Raw genomic sequence first — 18,094 nt, forward strand, 5'->3', positions numbered from 1 at the left:
CAAAAGGAGATTGAGCCCTGGGTTTCAGTGGCTAAAATGTCAGCCTAAATGTCCTGTACTTCTCACCCTGCCATGGCTCATCCATGCCACACGAGCTGTAGTTTTAGCTCATCAGACTTCTCAGACTTTCTGCTTCCTGGGTCACTTGCAGTCTCAGAGTCACAATTAGCATTAGAAGTAGACTTTCTCTTCCCAGACAATATGTTTGGCCATTTACAGACCTGCACATGGTCTGACTGATCCAGAGATATTGGAGCACTTCTGAAAACAAGATGTTTTTACCAAAACACTCTCTGATAATCAAACAAATCAAAGGGCGATCTAACTGGATCCACAAAAGCAAAATGTGCAGCTGCCAAAGAACTGCTGTTATCTCTGGCATAGCTGGGTCACTGGGACATTTCACAGGAACAAAAATGTATTTCCTGTGTAGACCCAATTAAAATACCTCTGAGGGAATGTTTCATGTGCTCTTAAGACCTGAAGCCAAAGCTACCCAACTGGCTTGTAAGGAATGAGAATACTTCCCAAGGGTTGATGGAAAGCACTGAGCACCCTCTGCTGCACTCACTACAATTAGGCTCAGCAGCAGCCTCTGACCTTGCAAATACCTGGCAGAAGGGTGCTGTGCCCTGCCAGTGAGAGGGAGGCTGCCTCCCGCTGCTGGGAGTGAGCTCAGATAACGTTGGAGGGCACTGCAGGATTTGGCCCAGGTGTCCCTCCACAACAGAAGCCACTGGCCTCTCCTGGTCCGCACACAAGGTTTGGAGAAGGCAGCACAATCTGTAAAAGGTAAGCTGTACCTCTCCTCCTGGGTCTGACCAAGTTCTGTCTCTACAGCTGGGTCTGCTTTGCTTCACAGGGAGGAGGACTCTGCTGCCCATGCACAGGTCTCTGGGGACAGATGGAGGCTGTGGGTCACTCACTGTGCAGGTAACAAGACTTTAGTTGCCACTTCCTTAATTTTCCATTTCAATATTTGTTTTTTTCTTTGGTCACCCAGTTACTAGTTCATGTGCTCATACTGCAGGATCTGGGTGCTTTTCTTGCTGTTCTGGCTGGGACAAGGGAGGCAGACGGCTCCCCCAGGTTGGTGAAACATGATAAAAGGATAGTGGGAAGAGGCAAGGATAAGAACTTGGTTACTTTGCTCATAACAGGATCTGCCTCTTCTCTGCCCTCCAGTCCCACTGTCTCATCTGCTCCATATGCACTCCCACCAGGTTTTGTAGAGAGCAGCTGCCGCTCCAGAATTTTTTGGATGAAACTGAATAAACTCTTGCTCCAGGGAAAGTTCTTCCAGCTGGAAATCAACGGTGAGTCACAAGTGGCTGCCCCGAATACCGTGAAGGCTGGGGAATCACCTAAGTGATCACAGCGTCGGTGACCTGGATGCTGCTGCCATCTACTGATAGCTGGTAACTGACCCCAAAGAACTCGCAGCACATCCTTGTCACCTAGACCTGGTCTCTTGCAACTCAATTTGGTCAGTATCCCTACAGAGGAATAAAGCTTGTACCTACAGACACAGCCCACTTTGCACCTTACAACTAGCATGCTGGGGAAAGAAGAAAGGATGGTCTGAGGAAGGACTGACACTTGGCTTGCATTCTTTCCTCTGTTGATCCCTTACATGTGTCTAGCAAAGAAAACAAAGGTGACACTGCAGATCGGATATGTCCGGAACAGCACAGATGACAACAGCAGTGTAGGCTGGGTAATACCCAGAAAACACTTTCAATAAATGCTGAGTGAATGCTGCAGCAATTAAAGGCCTTTTTAATTTTTAATTTCCCTTTGATTTAACACCACAATGGCAGTTAAATGCCCTAATTCAGACTGAACAAAGGGTTTCCATTTTGCTAAGGAAAACAAAAATCTACTGAACCAAAATGAAAACCAGAAAATGTTCACATCAGATTGAAAAACTGATGTGATTTCACCCCAAACCAGGTTTATTTCTGTTGAGATCAGTACACTTTTTTCTGGGTTTTGGTTTTTTTCACTTGATTTGGAGGCAGAACTGAAAAAATCAAGTACGGAAAGGGTGTGGGGAGAAGCAATAGCATTTATGAGAGCAACTGATACCGCTGGAAAAAACCAGACCAGCCCTCAGGCACAAAATGCTGTTTGTTTCTTCCAGCTCTATCAGTTGGTCACATAAAAGCCATTCCTTCTTCTTCCAAAATTATTCCCACTTATCTCCTTAGTCTATCCTGGCTGCAAGCTTATATCTACTGAAACAGCAGTTGTAGTACTGTTAGACATATAAAGATGACAGACAAATCTAGAAATTTCAGTGGCAGCTAGTTAAACCCTATCTATTTTTACAGATTCTTGTGTCTAACCCAAAACTAAAGCAGGTCCTTAAGGGCAGGTAATTAACAAAATATGATGTTATTAACCCTACCAACACCAAGAGCTGAGCACAGCCGGCCTCTGTCGTGTCTATTACTTGGCTCCCCCGTAGGTTTCACAGTGCACAGAGATGAGCAGTAAACCTGACCAGTATATAGAAATGTCCATCCAAAATAAGTCTATGACTGTACCCTCTGACCACAGTGAGCAGTAGATTATCACAACCTGATTATTCTTAGAAATGGATGGGCTTAATAGCACATAATTCCTTTCTAGGGAGTAAAATCAGGGAGGGAGAAATGTAGATGATGCCTCAGATAAACCCTCCATAATTGTACTTCAAGGTGGCTGTGGCACAACCTTCTGGACACAAAGAAACAGGCATTAAAGCACACATTATGTGGGTGATCTTGAGTCATGCCAGATTATCTCATGCACTCTTACACATGCCAACACAGTTTCGCCAGCTTCTTAACAGCACATGTCACACCGCACAGCTGGAACTCTTCAGAAAAGAGCTGCATGAGAGGGCCTCAGCACCACTCTGCCCTGTGACTTGCCCTGAGCTTTACAATCCACATATTCCCTTTTCTGTAGATCCTTATGCTGGCCCCATTCTGCTGGATGAGAAACTAGCATCTCGCTGTGGCTATGTCCTGTCAGAAGATGTGTGGGGCAACCCCGTCTTCCGTGCATCGGTGCTTGGCTGTCATGTCACCAACGAGGTAAGACCCAGACATGGGCTTGAAAACAGCTCAGACAGTACATCCTCTCCAAAACGACAAGATTGAGATATTATATGGCATTCTAATAACATGTTTTGAGAACCGAAGAAATAGTGAATTCAAGGAGCTAGTGTTGGTAGTGTGCAGAAATGAATAGGCAATGGCTCTCCGGTATGAAGTTTGTTCAGTGTGACTGACATGGGATTTCCTCTCTCTATGGAATGACACTTAGCCTAATGCTGCTGACTTGCTGCCAGTTCTCAAGCATATCCTTGTAGCTGCTGATTTGCCAGAGAGTTTCTTGAAAGCCTCTCTGGAAAGAAGTAGGCATCTGCTTGAAAAAGCAACGTTTGCAGTGTGATTCTGGCAGATCATTTCCTGGCTTAATTTGTGTGGTAATGTGCCTGTTAACACATGCCTAGGAACGTAGATCACACACGTCTGTTAGACCCAGATTTGTCTCATGTAACTTTAGCCATCTAAAAGATAATGTCTAGTCTAAATTAGTTGTTTACACTTCCACAATAGTCAATGGATAGAAACAGGCATCTCCGGAAGGTGATTCACCCCTTCCAAAAATACATGTAAAAGCATAGCATGGATTTCTAATTTTGAAATGTTAGCTGAGATGAAATGTACCTAGAAACAGAACATATCAGAGCAGAAACTTCATCGTTTGTCCATGTTTAGTCTGGTTGGTCCTGAAAACCCCACAGAAAAACAATACAGTAAAACGTTACGGGCAGAGGTTATGCTAACAAGAATGGGGTTGTGCAGTGTGCTGTGCAACGACCTGGATTTACAGGCTGGAAACTTCTCTGGAAAGGTTTTGCCTTTTTCTGTGGAAAATCAGATAGAAGCACAGTCTATGGCTTCACGTGTGGCTACTGGAGAGTTGAAGAACCAAAAGGAGTTCTTACTGGAGCTAGTCAAGATAGACACTAAACAGCATTAATAAGATAGATCTGAACTACCTACATCAAAGCAAAACCTCCAGTACTTTCTCTCCATGTGGAAGTACATAGAGTTATGGATTTCAGAAATATGAATTACATGGTAAGGTAGGTTAGATCTTCCCTCGACCAGGTGATCCTTTATACTGCGGCAAGAATAGTGCTGAGATATGATCTGAGGCAAAGGCTGTGAGTGCTGAGGCAATGTCTCTGGCTCAGAAAGCCTCTGCACACAAACCACTTCAGACAGAGTGGTATGTTGGAGGAACTGTCACCGCAGCTCTCAACCTCTTCTTGTCATTCTAAAACACTCTCAGAAACAGGACACTGGGCTGGATTGTCCCATGCAGCCACTCCTGAGACTTTCCACACTATCTGCTGAATTGCCAGTTTTTCTTCCCAGGTAGATGAGCTGTTTTCACTGACTGTGAACATCAAGGTCTCCTCATTTTCAAGCATGAGGGCAGCTGTGACCTACACCTACCCTATGTACTGTTCCTACCCTTCCTGGCCTTCAAGAGAAATTGTGTGCGAAGAAAACTACATGGAGGTAAAAACTTTCCCACTGAAGGCAAAGCGACATCCAAGCTCCCTGCCAGGCACAACAACCTCCACAAATTCCTGTCAGAAGTTGATTTTACATTATGTACCAGGCATAATAGCAACCTGCTGATATTTAGCAGAGGGCATAATGTAGATGCTTATTAGTAACACATTTACATGCAATAGGTATTTTGGATGCAATGAAACTCAGTTAACTGTACAGACGATGTAATCAAGCCCCTGCAAGCAAATCACCAGCCAGGCAGGGCAAGCTCTTTAGCTCAAGAGAGTACCTTTATGTTATAAAGTGCTGCAGCATCTGTGATAATCATCCTAATATATGAAATAATAAAACTGAGGGTTTGGAGAGCTGCATCTCTGCTGCATCACATAACTCACCAAACATCGCTGTGAGACAGGACCTGCCTCCTGCTGGATGGTGTGATTGGGCTGTCCAACCTGCTGCCATCACCTGCACATCAGTGTAGAAATAAGGTAGTGAACAAAACGAACTTCACTGCTTTCTGTACATACCATATAGGCAGGACAAAGAAAGCATATTTCTCCTGTTAAAACCTGAGGTTGTGCAGTCACATATGGGTGTAGCAACACACTTAAAACGTGGCACAGATGTCTTAGGCAAACACTGACTCCCAACTCAGTGTCCTCTGACTGTCCTCCTTCCTCACCTCACTATGCAGCATATGTTGGCAAGATTAGCACCACAGCACCTTAGCCATGGGGGATCCTGCATTTCCAGGTGTTCAGCTTGCATGGGAAGAGGGAACCAGTCTTGTTAAAGCCAATAACCTGCTTCCCTATACCTCTGGTAGAGAGACTCAGATACCACTCAATGTCTCCAGAGTGGGATCTAGTTTACAGCCTACCAGATATGAAGCAGGACTTCTGATTTACCTGGTTATACACAAAGTATTCCCTCTGCTGTACATGCACCACCATAAATGCCATTGTTTCTACGTTTGATTTTAAGGCTACAAAAGTTACTGCCATCAAGAACCACTATGGAAATACTTTCATTACCTCCAATGACTGTAAATTGCTAAATCCAAACAGACCTTGGAGAACAAATCTAAATGCCCTCTCTCTGCTCCCCATTCCTGTAATAATGCTGAAGATCTGTTTGCTCCCCAAAAGTTTTCTGTGTCCCCCCAGGTGTCAGTGAAGACTGATGTCCCTGCAGTTTCAAACGACTACACTGTAGCATGGATGTCAGCCCTGCCAGAGGTATGAAGAGGAGTCTTTCCTAACGGTTCCTTGCCTGTCTCTTCTCTCTAGTCTTATGAGTCATACTTGGGGCATAGCTCCATCTCTTTCAAAAAAAAAAGGGAGATGGCAAAGTTGCCATCAAGTACTGGAAAACCTCTCAAGTTTTTTAGACCTCTAGACTGAAAAAAGACATTTAGGTGGGAGAACAGAGCCATATGCTCGTTCCATTAGTGGAAATTTAGTTCAAGATAAACAAAGGTAGGTGGTTCTTCACACAATGAGTAGTGAATCTGTGAAACTCATTGCCAAAAGATGTTGTGGCTGCTAAAAGCTTACTTGATTTCAAGGAGAGTCTGGAAAAGTTGACTGAAGAAAAATCCAATAAGACATAGAAAATACAAAGAAGCTACAGATAGCTCAGGAGTCCATGAGATTAAAATTATTTGAGGCTGGAAAGAATCAGGGGGAAAAAATGACTGGAGGATCTCTCTTATGAGGAAAGACTGAGGGAGCTGGGCCTATTTAGCCTGGGGAAGACTAGGAGGGGATCTTATCAACATATATAAGTATCTGAAGGGAGGGTGTCAAGACGATGGAGCCAGGTTCTTCTTGGTGGTGCTAATAAGACAAGAGGCAATGGGGAGACACTGATGCTCAGGAAGTTCCACCTAACCATGAGGAAGAACTTCTTTATTGTGCAGATGACTGAGCACTGGAACAGATTGCCCAGACAGGTTGTGGAGTCTCCTTCTCTACAGATTTTCAAAAACTGCCTGGACACAATCCTGAGTAACATGCTATAAGGGGCCCTGCTTGAGCAGGGAGGTTGGACAAGATGACCATCAGTGGTTCCTTCCAATCTCAACCAGTCTGTGATTCTGTGAAATATATATGCTTGTCCTGTTTCTCTCATGTCTTACTTATTTCTTATGCCCATTTTCGACTACGCTCCCATACAGCTACCATTTCAGAGGACTCTGTTCTAGGCCAGTACAGGAGTTCCTTTCTTCTTATTTTTGGTACAGCATGTCTACATACTATAAAAGGCAGTCTGTCATTTGGCCTCTGGACTGCTCCAGCAATCAATAGACATCAATACAGTCAGTTTCTTAACAGCACAGGTATTTTGTCCACAGTGGAGTTGTATAAGGCCACAAGTCTAAGTTTCTTTCAGGGCTGTTATAAGACTCTAAAGGTGCCTTAAAGAGCTCTAGAATTCCTTATCTATATCTATATCTATATCTATATCTATATCTATATCTATATCTATATCTATATCTATATCTATATCTATATCTATATCTATATCTATATCTATATCTATATCTATATCTATATCTATATCTATATCTATATCTATATCTATATCTATATCTATATCTATATCTATATCTATATCTATATCTATATCTATATCTATATCTATATCTATATCTATATCTATATCTATATCTATATCTATATCTATATCTATATCTATATCTATATCTATATCTATATCTATATCTATATCTATATCTATATCTATATCTATATCTATATCTATATCTATATCTATATCTATATCTATATCTATATCTATATCTATATCTATATCTATATCTATATCTATATCTATATCTATATCTATATCTATATCTATATCTATATCTATATCTATATCTATATCTATATCTATATCTATATCTATATCTATATCTATATCTATATCTATATCTATATCTATATCTATATCTATATCTATATCTATATCTATATCTATATCTATATCTATATCTATATCTATATCTATATCTATATCTATATCTATATCTATATCTATATCTATATCTATATCTATATCTATATCTATATCTATATCTATATCTATATCTATATCTATATCTATATCTATATCTATATCTATATCTATATCTATATCTATATCTATATCTATATCTATATCTATATCTATATCTATATCTATATCTATATCTATATCTATATCTATATCTATATCTATATAGATATATAAAGGGTATTTCTTGCCTAAGATGAACTAGTAGTGTCCAGTATCATTCCAGTTACTCCACCTTCTAACAGGAAAATATGTGCTACAATATCTTTTTTTTTTTTTGACTTAGGTCTGATGCAGCTCATATCTTTCTTTCAGACTCAAAATGTTGCATACCAGCAATGGCAACTGATGTTTGTTTCTCCATCAGGGAGAAAGAGAGTAACAGTAAGCGATGCAGTAAAACTGGGCTACAGCTTCAATAACACACTGTCTCGAGTGTACCTCCGTGCGCCCTACCACAGCAACGAGTCTGACATCAGCATGGTGAGTTGGTGATCTCAATCAGACACAAAATTCTGCTATTTCCACTGCCTCTCTAGAACATAGCTCTCTTTTTCTGCCTGCACCCCAACAGGTCAGTGGTGTAAATATGAATATGGTCACTTCCACTTCCATGTACAGGCAGCGGTGGCTGCTTTTGCTGATTGACACAACTGTCTCCTGTCCTGTTGGTAAGGATTTCTTCCTTCTTCCCTAAAAATAACCACCTAAGGAGCTAGTAGAAAATAAGTCTTCCCACTTCACTGTGACCTACTCTAAGAGAAGAGGTTTACAATCTGCCCTCAGAGCAACATGAGCTAAGAGTCCATGGCTTCAGTCCTGGACAAACATGTTCCCTGCTGTGACACTACATTACTTGTGTTCCCAGTGTAGTTGGAGGCAAGCAGAACTGCTATAGAAGAGCCAGGGAGCCTCCCCTGCCCTCCCACAGCCTTGTCTCTCCCCTTTCATACAACTCCACACAGGGCATGTAGCTCTGCATCCTTGGGACTTACCTAGTCCTTCTCTCTGGAGAGGCAGAACTAGCCTGGCTCTTTGCAAAGAAGTGGTGGCTGCACCTGACTCTCAAAGAAGAGTATTAATATGAACAAGTTATCAGGAAGCAGGAGGTTTTAAGTTGTCATGACCCTGAAGCCAATATTTCAAGAAGGTCCAAACAGCTGGCTCTGTGCCCCGTTCCTTTTCCAGTAAGCCCTGGGACCAGGACAACTGGGAACATGACTGCCTGTTCTCCTGAATAAATTAATTAGTCACTTGAAACTGGTGATTCAAGCCTACTTTAGGTGCCAGGGTCTCTGTGACAAAATAGGTGTCAGTTGGCTAATATCCTACAAGGTGTTGCAACAGTGAAAGCTGTACAGATATCCTGATGAAAAGGAGTCAGGGAAGGCAGCTGTTGCAGAGAGAAGACTGGCTGGTCACTCCAATTACTCATCCTCTGGGACTGTCTATCTAACCCAACAGATGGCATCAGCTTCACTGATACTACTCTAACATGGACCGTACCAAGTGTTATCCCTACCTTAGTGGTTCAAGAATCCACCTTTGTGTCTAAAAGCATTGTAATAGGAATTGATGATCAAGTCTTAGTAAATCCAGAGAAGAACTACTTGCTGGAGCACAACGAGACACACATTAGAATAACTATCCCTATTGGAGCAGAAGGAGGGAAGCTAAAGGTTAGTATGAACCTGTCACACGCTAACACATTTGAGGGCCTGTGCCATGGAAGATGTTCCTAAATCATGATCATTCCAAGTCATTCCAAAGACTGATTGATTGCTGCTTAAAATTTGTAGATACAAGAAATATTTGAAGACCTACATGCCCCTTCTCTGTGTTTCAAAAGCAGTTACTCAGAAACTAAGAATTTATAACTACAAAATATGATAAAGCAAGAGACAGTCTTTTGTTAATAATCTATAAGACATACTAATACATTAAGATTGGAGGGATTCCTGGGCACTGAAATTCAATTGTCTATGTTGTTAAATCATGAAAACTAGTCCTAGTAAACTTCTGGCCTGGCTCAAGGAGTAATTTCCCAGACAATTTCCAAGGAGACAGCATGAGTTAGCATGGAATAAGTTCTCAGCATGTAGGTGGGGGTGCAGCCACCTGCTTGGAACATAGTTTACTCCTCATCAATCTGTAATTTACAGATTCAGAGGCAGTTTCAAAAGAAATGTTCCGTAGAACAGAATAGAATGGTTTGGGTTGGAAAGCACCTTTAAAAATCATCTAGTCCAGACTTGCTTGCTATGGGCAGAAACATCTTTCATTAGATCAGGTGGCTCAAAACTCTATTCAGCTTGACTTTGAGCACCTAGAAAAGAGCTGGCAGTATTCCTACAAAGCTCTTTATCATTTCCATTTGTAAAAATGACATTGGTGTGATTTTGACTTCTCCCCTTCAGAAATTCACTTTTTTGTATATTAGTGGTTACTTACATCACTATGTGTATCTGGCCCACACATGGACCAGACAAATGGGCCAAGCTAACAACCAAACAAGCTCCCCTAGCAAAATCCATCCCAGCCTATACTAGAATACCATTTTCTGTTTCTCGCATAAGAATTTTAACCATATTCAGTCATTCCTCTATTGAGCTATTGAGAATTAAGGCTTAATCACACATTTTACCTCCTAGAGCTCCGTATCTGGTGGTGTATACGGAGTCATTTACCGTATCGATTTGTTTTTGGAGCACACATGGACAGATGCAGATTGGCAAACCACGAAGTATACAGTCATCAAATCCATCACCACACCTTTCATGCCACAAATACCAACTGTTATCAACAGTAAGTCATTCCTCTCATTGACTTTTACTGATCTTCTCCCATGTTATACATTGCTTCACTAAAAGCACTAAACATCTTTGGAGCTGTCTGAATAAATGAAATAGAAAGAAAAAAGAGCCTCTTAGCATAGTCTTTACATATTTTATGTGGCTGAACTAGATTCTATATTTCTACAGGAAAGTCATTGCACATCATAGTGCACCTCTAGAAAGTCACTGAACCCACTTTGTATAAAGTTGTTGTTAATCTCCTGCAGCTTGAAGCAATTCTCTTGTACTCAGAGTATTTCAGATCTGACTAGAACACAAACACTCATTAATCAGAGCCATTAAAGAGATGGCTGTTGGCTAAGTTTCCTGGAATTTGAATGGGAGGCCACCCCAACCATCTTCGTTACTTGATCCACATCAGCAGTAATTTGATGTTCTCTCCCTGCAGATACTGTGCCAGAGGATCGGCTATTTAATGTTGCATTTGGACACTTTCTTCCTGACGTCTCTCTGGTGGCAATTGCAATAGGAAATGTGCCATTTACCCTGAGGGAAGCACAGCACCATGGGTTCAAGATTTATGAAACTCCCTTTTCTAACAGAACAAAAGGATTTATCCTGGAAGTCTCTTTTGATGATCCCTATGTTCTAAGGGAGGTAAGATACAGCAGGTCATTTCACCAGCTGCGTGGAGGAGGTGGGGCAGTGTCTTTGCAGAACACAGCCCAGCTTTTATTAACCAACAACTGTTCCTCAGTCATAAAGGTGCCAATGAGTCTGAGCTCATCGGAGTTAAGATTAGAGGCTCATAGGTCCCCACCTTGCTCCCTGTAGGTCTCTGGGAGAGAGGTAGTATCAAGTGTGATTAGATGGTATGAAATACGACTTCATTTAGTGTCTGTCAGCATGGCTGATATCTGAGCGCACACCCAACAGGAAGAGGTTTGTCAAATCTGTATTAGATGCTGTCCCTTGAAACAGGAGCGTCTTGGCAAAATAAATCAATTATTGCAATGCTGCAAACACGAGTTACCAACATCCAGTAACTCCTGAACCTGCTGTTTGTGCAGAGCCATTTGACCACTGGCACAGGCCATGCTCCGTGCGAGCATGTATGGGCAGGCTCAGGGTATTCCAAATGTAATTTTGTTAAGCTGCAGACCATTTGTAATCTAAATATTTGTAAAAAGTATACACTCACAGAAGGATTTCAGCCTCTCATTTCAGTGAGAGGATGCATAACTGCAAGTCCTCTACCACTGTTTCAACCAAACCACACAGAGCTGCAATGCTATTTTCTGCTACAAGGAAGAACATTGTGAACACACTGGATCAGAACTTGTACAAATAATTTTCAGGCTGCAGTCAAACCACAGTTAAATTGCATTAAGGATCAAAGCAAGCCAAAAAAATTCAGAAGTATTTCTTTCAGGTTGAACACCAGGTTTTGCTTTGGGATTATTTTTGTGGAGTAAAAGAGGGTATTGAGAGAGATCTCTCACAGAATCTCCTCACACCCTCTGTTTAACTGATTACTTACTCTTCTGGGTTCAGCCCACACTCTGAGTAAAGAAGAATAAGGATTTGGGCCCGGATCTCACTCCATGGAGGCTACAGAGGAACCACCACTGTGTTCACTCATGCCTCCATTTTCTGAACAGGCATAACATTCTCCACATTTATGTTTGGCTGAAGGAGCTGTTGAATCCAGTCCAGATTTCTGAATAGTTTTAGGCCAGCTGAAGCAATGTTTTTGGAGACTGAGCTATTTGCAGGGGAGAGGAGGGTGTTGGGATAATTATTTAGTGTTGCTCAGGGTATACATGCCTGTCTGTACTGGAAGTCATTGCTGCTGCAGCCCTATACTTCTCTCTCTTTCAGTATGTGAATAGAAATGAAACAAAATACACCCTCCTGGTTAACTACACTCTTAGCGTGGGTCTGGAGATGGCACTCTATTATCATTCGGCAGAGGTGGAGTGTGTGGTTGCTGATATCGGTAAGCTTTCCCCTGACATTATCTGGTTTGCATCAACAGCATGGATCAGGTTTTCATTGAATTCAATGAGAACAGCATTAGAGTGAGGATGAGAGCTTTGGGGAAAACCCCACCCTTCGATAGCTCATTGTTGGTAACAGCCAACTTGCTGCTTCACTGATGGCAGCTCTTCTGCATACTGGCAAGAGAGTCTGCCCTCGAGACACTGAGAGCAATAAAATTCATGTGTAGAAGAAGCTGGCTTGCAAACTCAGTGAACAAGATGCCTCATAACTTGAACATACATCTACTGGCAAAACTTTCAGACATTGCTACAAGTTTCAGTTTGTCCTCGAACATAATTCTACCTCTGCATCCAGGGCAGAACACAACTGACTCAAATAAATTGCTGTGATCTCCAAAGAAAGCATTTCTGTAAAGAGAAATCGTCCACTAAGAGCTGTACTTAGCAGGTTACTGAAACAGTCAGAAGATCTCATTGGTATTTTCTCAAATTTATTAGATTTCTGGATGCCACAAAGGTGGCAGTCTCCTCACTGTCCTATTTTATCTTTGAAATAGCTCTTGGTTCAACTCAAAGAAGGCTGACCAAAAATATGTATTTACACACATAGCTCAGTTTGCCTTACAGAAACAGGAGGTAGCCCTTGAAGCAAGCTGGCAGGCCACTGCTAAAGCCTGAGGACTCCCCATCCCACCAAATGTGAGCTGCTACATGCACAGCTGAGCCAAAGCCCTGCAGACAATGCTAGTATGTACAGAACAGGCTGCTGGGGTTTTTATCCATGACAGAAAACCGTGCCTGGGCCAAACATCATCGCTGAAACTTTCCTTCATTGCTAACTCTTTATACCACCTTGTTCACGCAGAACTACCAGAAGCAGTTGGTTACTGTGATGAAGAAAACCTGTATCTATCCATCCCTAGTTTTGGCTTGCACCAGTACTGGAACCTGTATCTTGGTAACAAGCTCCTGAACCGGCACACTGCCCTCACCAATGGGTATCTTGCAGCTACCAATTCTACACACCTGATCTTGCAAATACCTCTGTTTGCAGGGGGAGTTATCTATGAGGTACATGAACTATGTAGCAATCCCTTCTTTAAAGCATGTAGGACTGTTTGCTCACATAGACAGGCTCACAGTCAGTTTGCAGTGCTGTGGTATTACACATACTGGAAAACCTCCAGGGGCAAGGACTCTAAGCCAGTGCAAGCAGGACAAGAGGTATCGGACATGGACCCTTGTGGTAATGTCATGTATTATGCAATCTGCAGTGCTAAGTTGTCTCTAAAAGATATGCACCAAGTCTTCAAAAACAAGATCCTCAGTATTTTTAGTAAGATGAGGCAAAATGTCCCATCTGCACTGAGCCAGAAACAATATTTCAATAGAGTTTTTATGAAAGAAGCTTTTTAAAAGGAATATTTTGTAGAAATGTTAAGACATGGCAGGGAAAAATTGATGCTGTAATAAACATCTGAACTATTGTACAATGATCAGCCAAAATTTATCTCTGTGACATTGACCGATTAATTCATACAAGAAAACTTTTGCCCCCATGTTGCATTAGGCTCGAGTCTTCACACTAATTCTTCTGACCTGTTAGTATTCAAGCTAAAGAGCAGAAGTTTGTACACATGGATGTTGTACTTTAACAGGAAACTCTTCCATCTCCTCCTTCACAGGAAGTGTCTTTTCAGAAAATTAAAGCAAGATTTGATGTTGCCCTAAGGAAAATGAGAACTATGGAGACCTTACAGACGTTCTCCGTTAGCTGCAGTTTTAATTCCTCAGCATTTATAAGTAAGTTATGCAACTGATCAGTCAATATAAAGATCTGTGATTCTTTCCGTGAGTTTATAACCAACTCTCAGACTTTCTCAGTATGTCAGCCAGATGGTACTGTAATGGTATCTGCCCAAATGAAGACAGTTCCTGCCATTGACATGAGTAAAACCAAACTAAGGGACAGCTCTTGCAAACCTAGAGAGTATAATGAAGCACATGCCTTCTTCAAGTTCCACATCACTACCTGTGGCACTTCAGTAAGGGTAAGCCTATGGCCAGAGCAGAGACACCTGCTGGAAGTCTCTCTCTCCTGCATTTTCTCTTTTGTTCCCTTGCCCCAGCTCCTGAGAAAATTAATTTTTAATAAGCCTCCCATATGCATAGTTTGAAGGTGATCACATTATATATGAAAATGAAATCTCTTATGAGAAAGAGACTCTTCCAGGACAGAACATGCCGATCATCACAAGAGATCCAGACTACAGGTAGGAGCTGCTGCTCATTGACACCTCTCACTTTGGTACAGCTGCTGGAAAGTAGACATGAACACAAAAATTACCTTTTCTTCTGTTCTAGACTGACAGTCTTGTGCTACTATCAAGCAAAAGAGACCCTAATGCTAGGTGCTTTCACTAGTGATTCAGCCATGTCACCTCCCTTTGCCTCTGGTACGATGGTTCCAAGGTCAAATACAGCAGGTGGGCAATTCTCTTCCTCCATTTTTAAACTTCTGTGACTCTTTCAGTTATAAGTTCCCTTGTTAAGACATGCTCTGCTTTCTACTAAAGACCCTCATTAACATTTTGTTTTCTGCAGCATACAGAAGAGTAAGACATACCCTGAATTTAGTTTCAAGAGTGTCCAAAGGTAAATCTCCTCCTATGAAAATCAGAAAAATTTCAAATATGTTTTAGTTTAAATAAAAGTAAACAGCAAAAAAATCCCCTGATATTTTCTCAAGATGAATCTTTCATGGAATTCTATGACCCAAACATGGCAATACTCAAGCAACCCATGCAGTCTGTGTTTCTCGAAGTGGAGCTGAAAGATGAGAGCCCCAACGTTGAGTTATACCTGGAAAACTGCTGGGTATCCAGGTCTCTAGACTTCAACAGCACCCCAAGATGGAACATCACTGTGGATGGGCAAGTAGTGTTAAATGACTAATGTGCTCACCAGCAAAGTGCTAATTTCTTCTAGATCTGTTGATCTTTTCTCTCAAATAGGTGTGAGATTAATGGCAGTGATTATACTGCAGAGTTCTGCCCAGTAGCTGTTAGCCCCAGGGTGAGACACCCTTCTCACTTTAAAAGGCTGGCAGTAAGGACCCTGGCACAGCGACTAGAACAGGTAAGATTAAGTGAAAGACACCTCCCATTCATGGACCCTATCCTTGGAGTGTCTGGATGATGCTCTTAGTCATATGATTCAGTTTTAGGTAGTCCAGTGAGGAGCAGGACTCACAGAATCAGTTAGATTGGAAGTGACCACAATGGGCCACCTCGTCCAACTTCCCTATTCAAGCAGGGCCACCCTAGAGCACATGGCTCAGTATTGCATCCAGATAGTGCTTGAATACCTCCAGTGAGAGAGAATCCACCTCTCTGGGCAATCTGTTCCAGTGCTTAGTCACTCGCACAGTAAAGATCTTCCTCATATTCCTCCATGTCAGTTTTTGTCCGTTACCTCTTGTTTCATGGTTGACACAACTGAGAAGTTGGACTTGGTGATGCTTATGGGTCCCTTCCAACCTGAGATATTCTATGATTCTATGATTTTAAAAATAGCCGATTTAAACACCTCACAGACTTAAGACTTATCCAGCATTCAACTCAACTAGCCTGACTGGTGCACAGCTTTAATCTAGTTCTCAAATCTCCTCCAGCAATTTCAGTGACTTGAGATAGGACTGACTGGAGTAAACAAAAATAGTTTGGTATGTAAATACAATTTTATATGATGCTTTTGACTTTATAAGATCAGATTCATAGCACTTCAGATCAAAGTGTCCAGAACAGAAAAGTCCTAATATCCACATGAAGTTCAGCTCTGCTGTCTCCCATCTGTCCCAGCCTGTCATCCATCTCCTTGGATGCCAGCCCAATGGGCAGGGAAGCAGAGTCATAAGGGTTTGGGCTTAATTTCTGAGGTTCTATTCTCCTCTTACAGGACTAATTAGACCAAAAAAACCTCCAGGACAGGGGCAGTGCTCCAGGGCAGTACTCCTGCCTCAGCAGCTTAAGTAACCACATTTTTTGACTCGGCCTTCTATAAGCAGTTCAACTCATGAACGTGCTAGAAACGAACATGATGCAATTCTGGCTTGTGCTGCTTCCTAAGTGCACAGCTGCATCTAGCACTAGATTGAGTTTCTGTCTTGCTTTGATGCACTACAGCATGTGAGATTTTAACTTCTCCTGTCTCAGCCTTTCAGTTACCAAACTGCCTGAGGGCTTCTTTGACACCAAATTTGAAACTCAAGGCAAGCTCAGCAACAAGGTGCCACATGGAAGTATTCATAGAAGCCTAAGTCTAACCAACTGTAGTTCCTGCAGGAGGCAAACAAAAGACAAAACAATGCTCTGTACAAGTAGGATTTGATAAGGACCAAGTAGCATGTTTTCTTCTTTCCAGGTGTATGTGCACTGTTTGGTGGCAGCATGCTCTCCTACCAACATACCACCTGGCAGGACCTGCAGAGGACAGTGCAGCTCAAGAAGGGAAAAGAAGGGTAGGTGTGCAGGAGAAAAAGAACCATTGCAATGCACCCCTGACCTGATGTTTTTCAGAGATTTAGGAGCTCTGACTTTGGCACCTGAAAAGCCTCAAACATGGACTGTGACCTTTGATGTTACCTTTAGTTCAAACTGTAGTATGTTAGCACATAATGTGTAGGATCTATGTATTTTTTAAAAACTACACAACTATGCTGTGTGTCACTCCCAGCCTTTCCAGGTCACCATTCCACCAGTCTCCAGGGCTATGTACTTGCTGGACCAGTATGGATTGTTGCTCCAGATCTAAGATGACACATGTAAACTGAATTTGGTAAGAACACCAGGCCCCACATACTCACCTAGAGAGGTCACTGTGCTTTGTGACATAGCGATGCATAGCCTGTCCTTCAAGACCTCAGCAATAAAAGTTCTGGGAAAAGAACTAGGGAACTGGCATGCAGCCTGTCCTTCAAGACCTCAGAAATAAAAGTCCTGGGAAAAGAACTAGGGAACTGGCATGGTTTGCAGTCTCCTGGTCTAAGCCCGAGCCCATAAGAGAGGGACGAAGGAAAGCTACCTGCCAAGCCAAACACAGGTGGTGTGGCTCTGCAGTAGATGCCAGCAGTAGAGCAGGGCATGTTGGAGTTGGGCCACAGAAGACAGTTTTGGAGCCAGGTATTATTTCAACAGGTTTTCAACGGGACAGCCCCCAGTCTGAAAGAAAACAGATCCAAAATTTTACATAAAAAACACTAAGGTGCAAATCACTGCCACATTCCAAATTCCTTTGAATGGTCCAAATCCTCCAAACAGTTAGGATTTACCCTATAGCTTCATCTGCCCTTGAAGAACCAGAGCTGTTCAGCTATGTGCTCCAGCCTCACTTCTCAATTCAGTCTGTGTGTCTCTCTCCAGCAGCACCTGAAGCTCTGCTGTGCTTGCTGCTTTCCAAACGGTGCCACTGGACACAGCAGCTACCTCTTCCAGGGACCACCAGAACTATCTTGCGTGAAGTGAAAAGACCAGATGGTGGGACAGCACTGGGAAGTGCTAGGGTCTGCTAACTGGATCAGTAAATCTTGTAACCTGTTGCCTCTCTGAAGTGGCTACAGAAGAAAACTTATCAGAAAACAACCCAAGGCTGCAAA

The 18,094-nt window shown here is 42.2% G+C and overlaps 1 protein-coding gene across 1 annotated transcript; it reads left to right on the top strand.

Annotated features, from left to right (window-relative positions):
- Positions 1–1,036: 1,036 nt before the first annotated feature.
- Positions 1,037–15,579, top strand: LOC103803979 (the record flags this gene model as incomplete). The annotated part of the gene is made up of 15 exons (XM_009076559.1): positions 1,037–1,089; positions 1,224–1,316; positions 2,956–3,083; positions 4,440–4,586; positions 5,753–5,824; positions 7,959–8,126; positions 8,218–8,314; positions 9,108–9,322; positions 10,295–10,448; positions 10,887–11,095; positions 12,320–12,437; positions 13,307–13,512; positions 14,316–14,492; positions 14,614–14,714; positions 15,456–15,579. Coding segments are annotated over exons 2-15 (1,971 nt in total), but the record flags the coding sequence as incomplete, so codon positions are not given.
- Positions 15,580–18,094: the final 2,515 nt, after the last annotated feature.

Source organism: Acanthisitta chloris, unplaced genomic scaffold (genome assembly GCF_000695815.1).
Source record: "Acanthisitta chloris isolate BGI_N310 unplaced genomic scaffold, ASM69581v1 scaffold9296, whole genome shotgun sequence".
Taxonomy (NCBI): Eukaryota; Metazoa; Chordata; class Aves; order Passeriformes; family Acanthisittidae; genus Acanthisitta; species Acanthisitta chloris.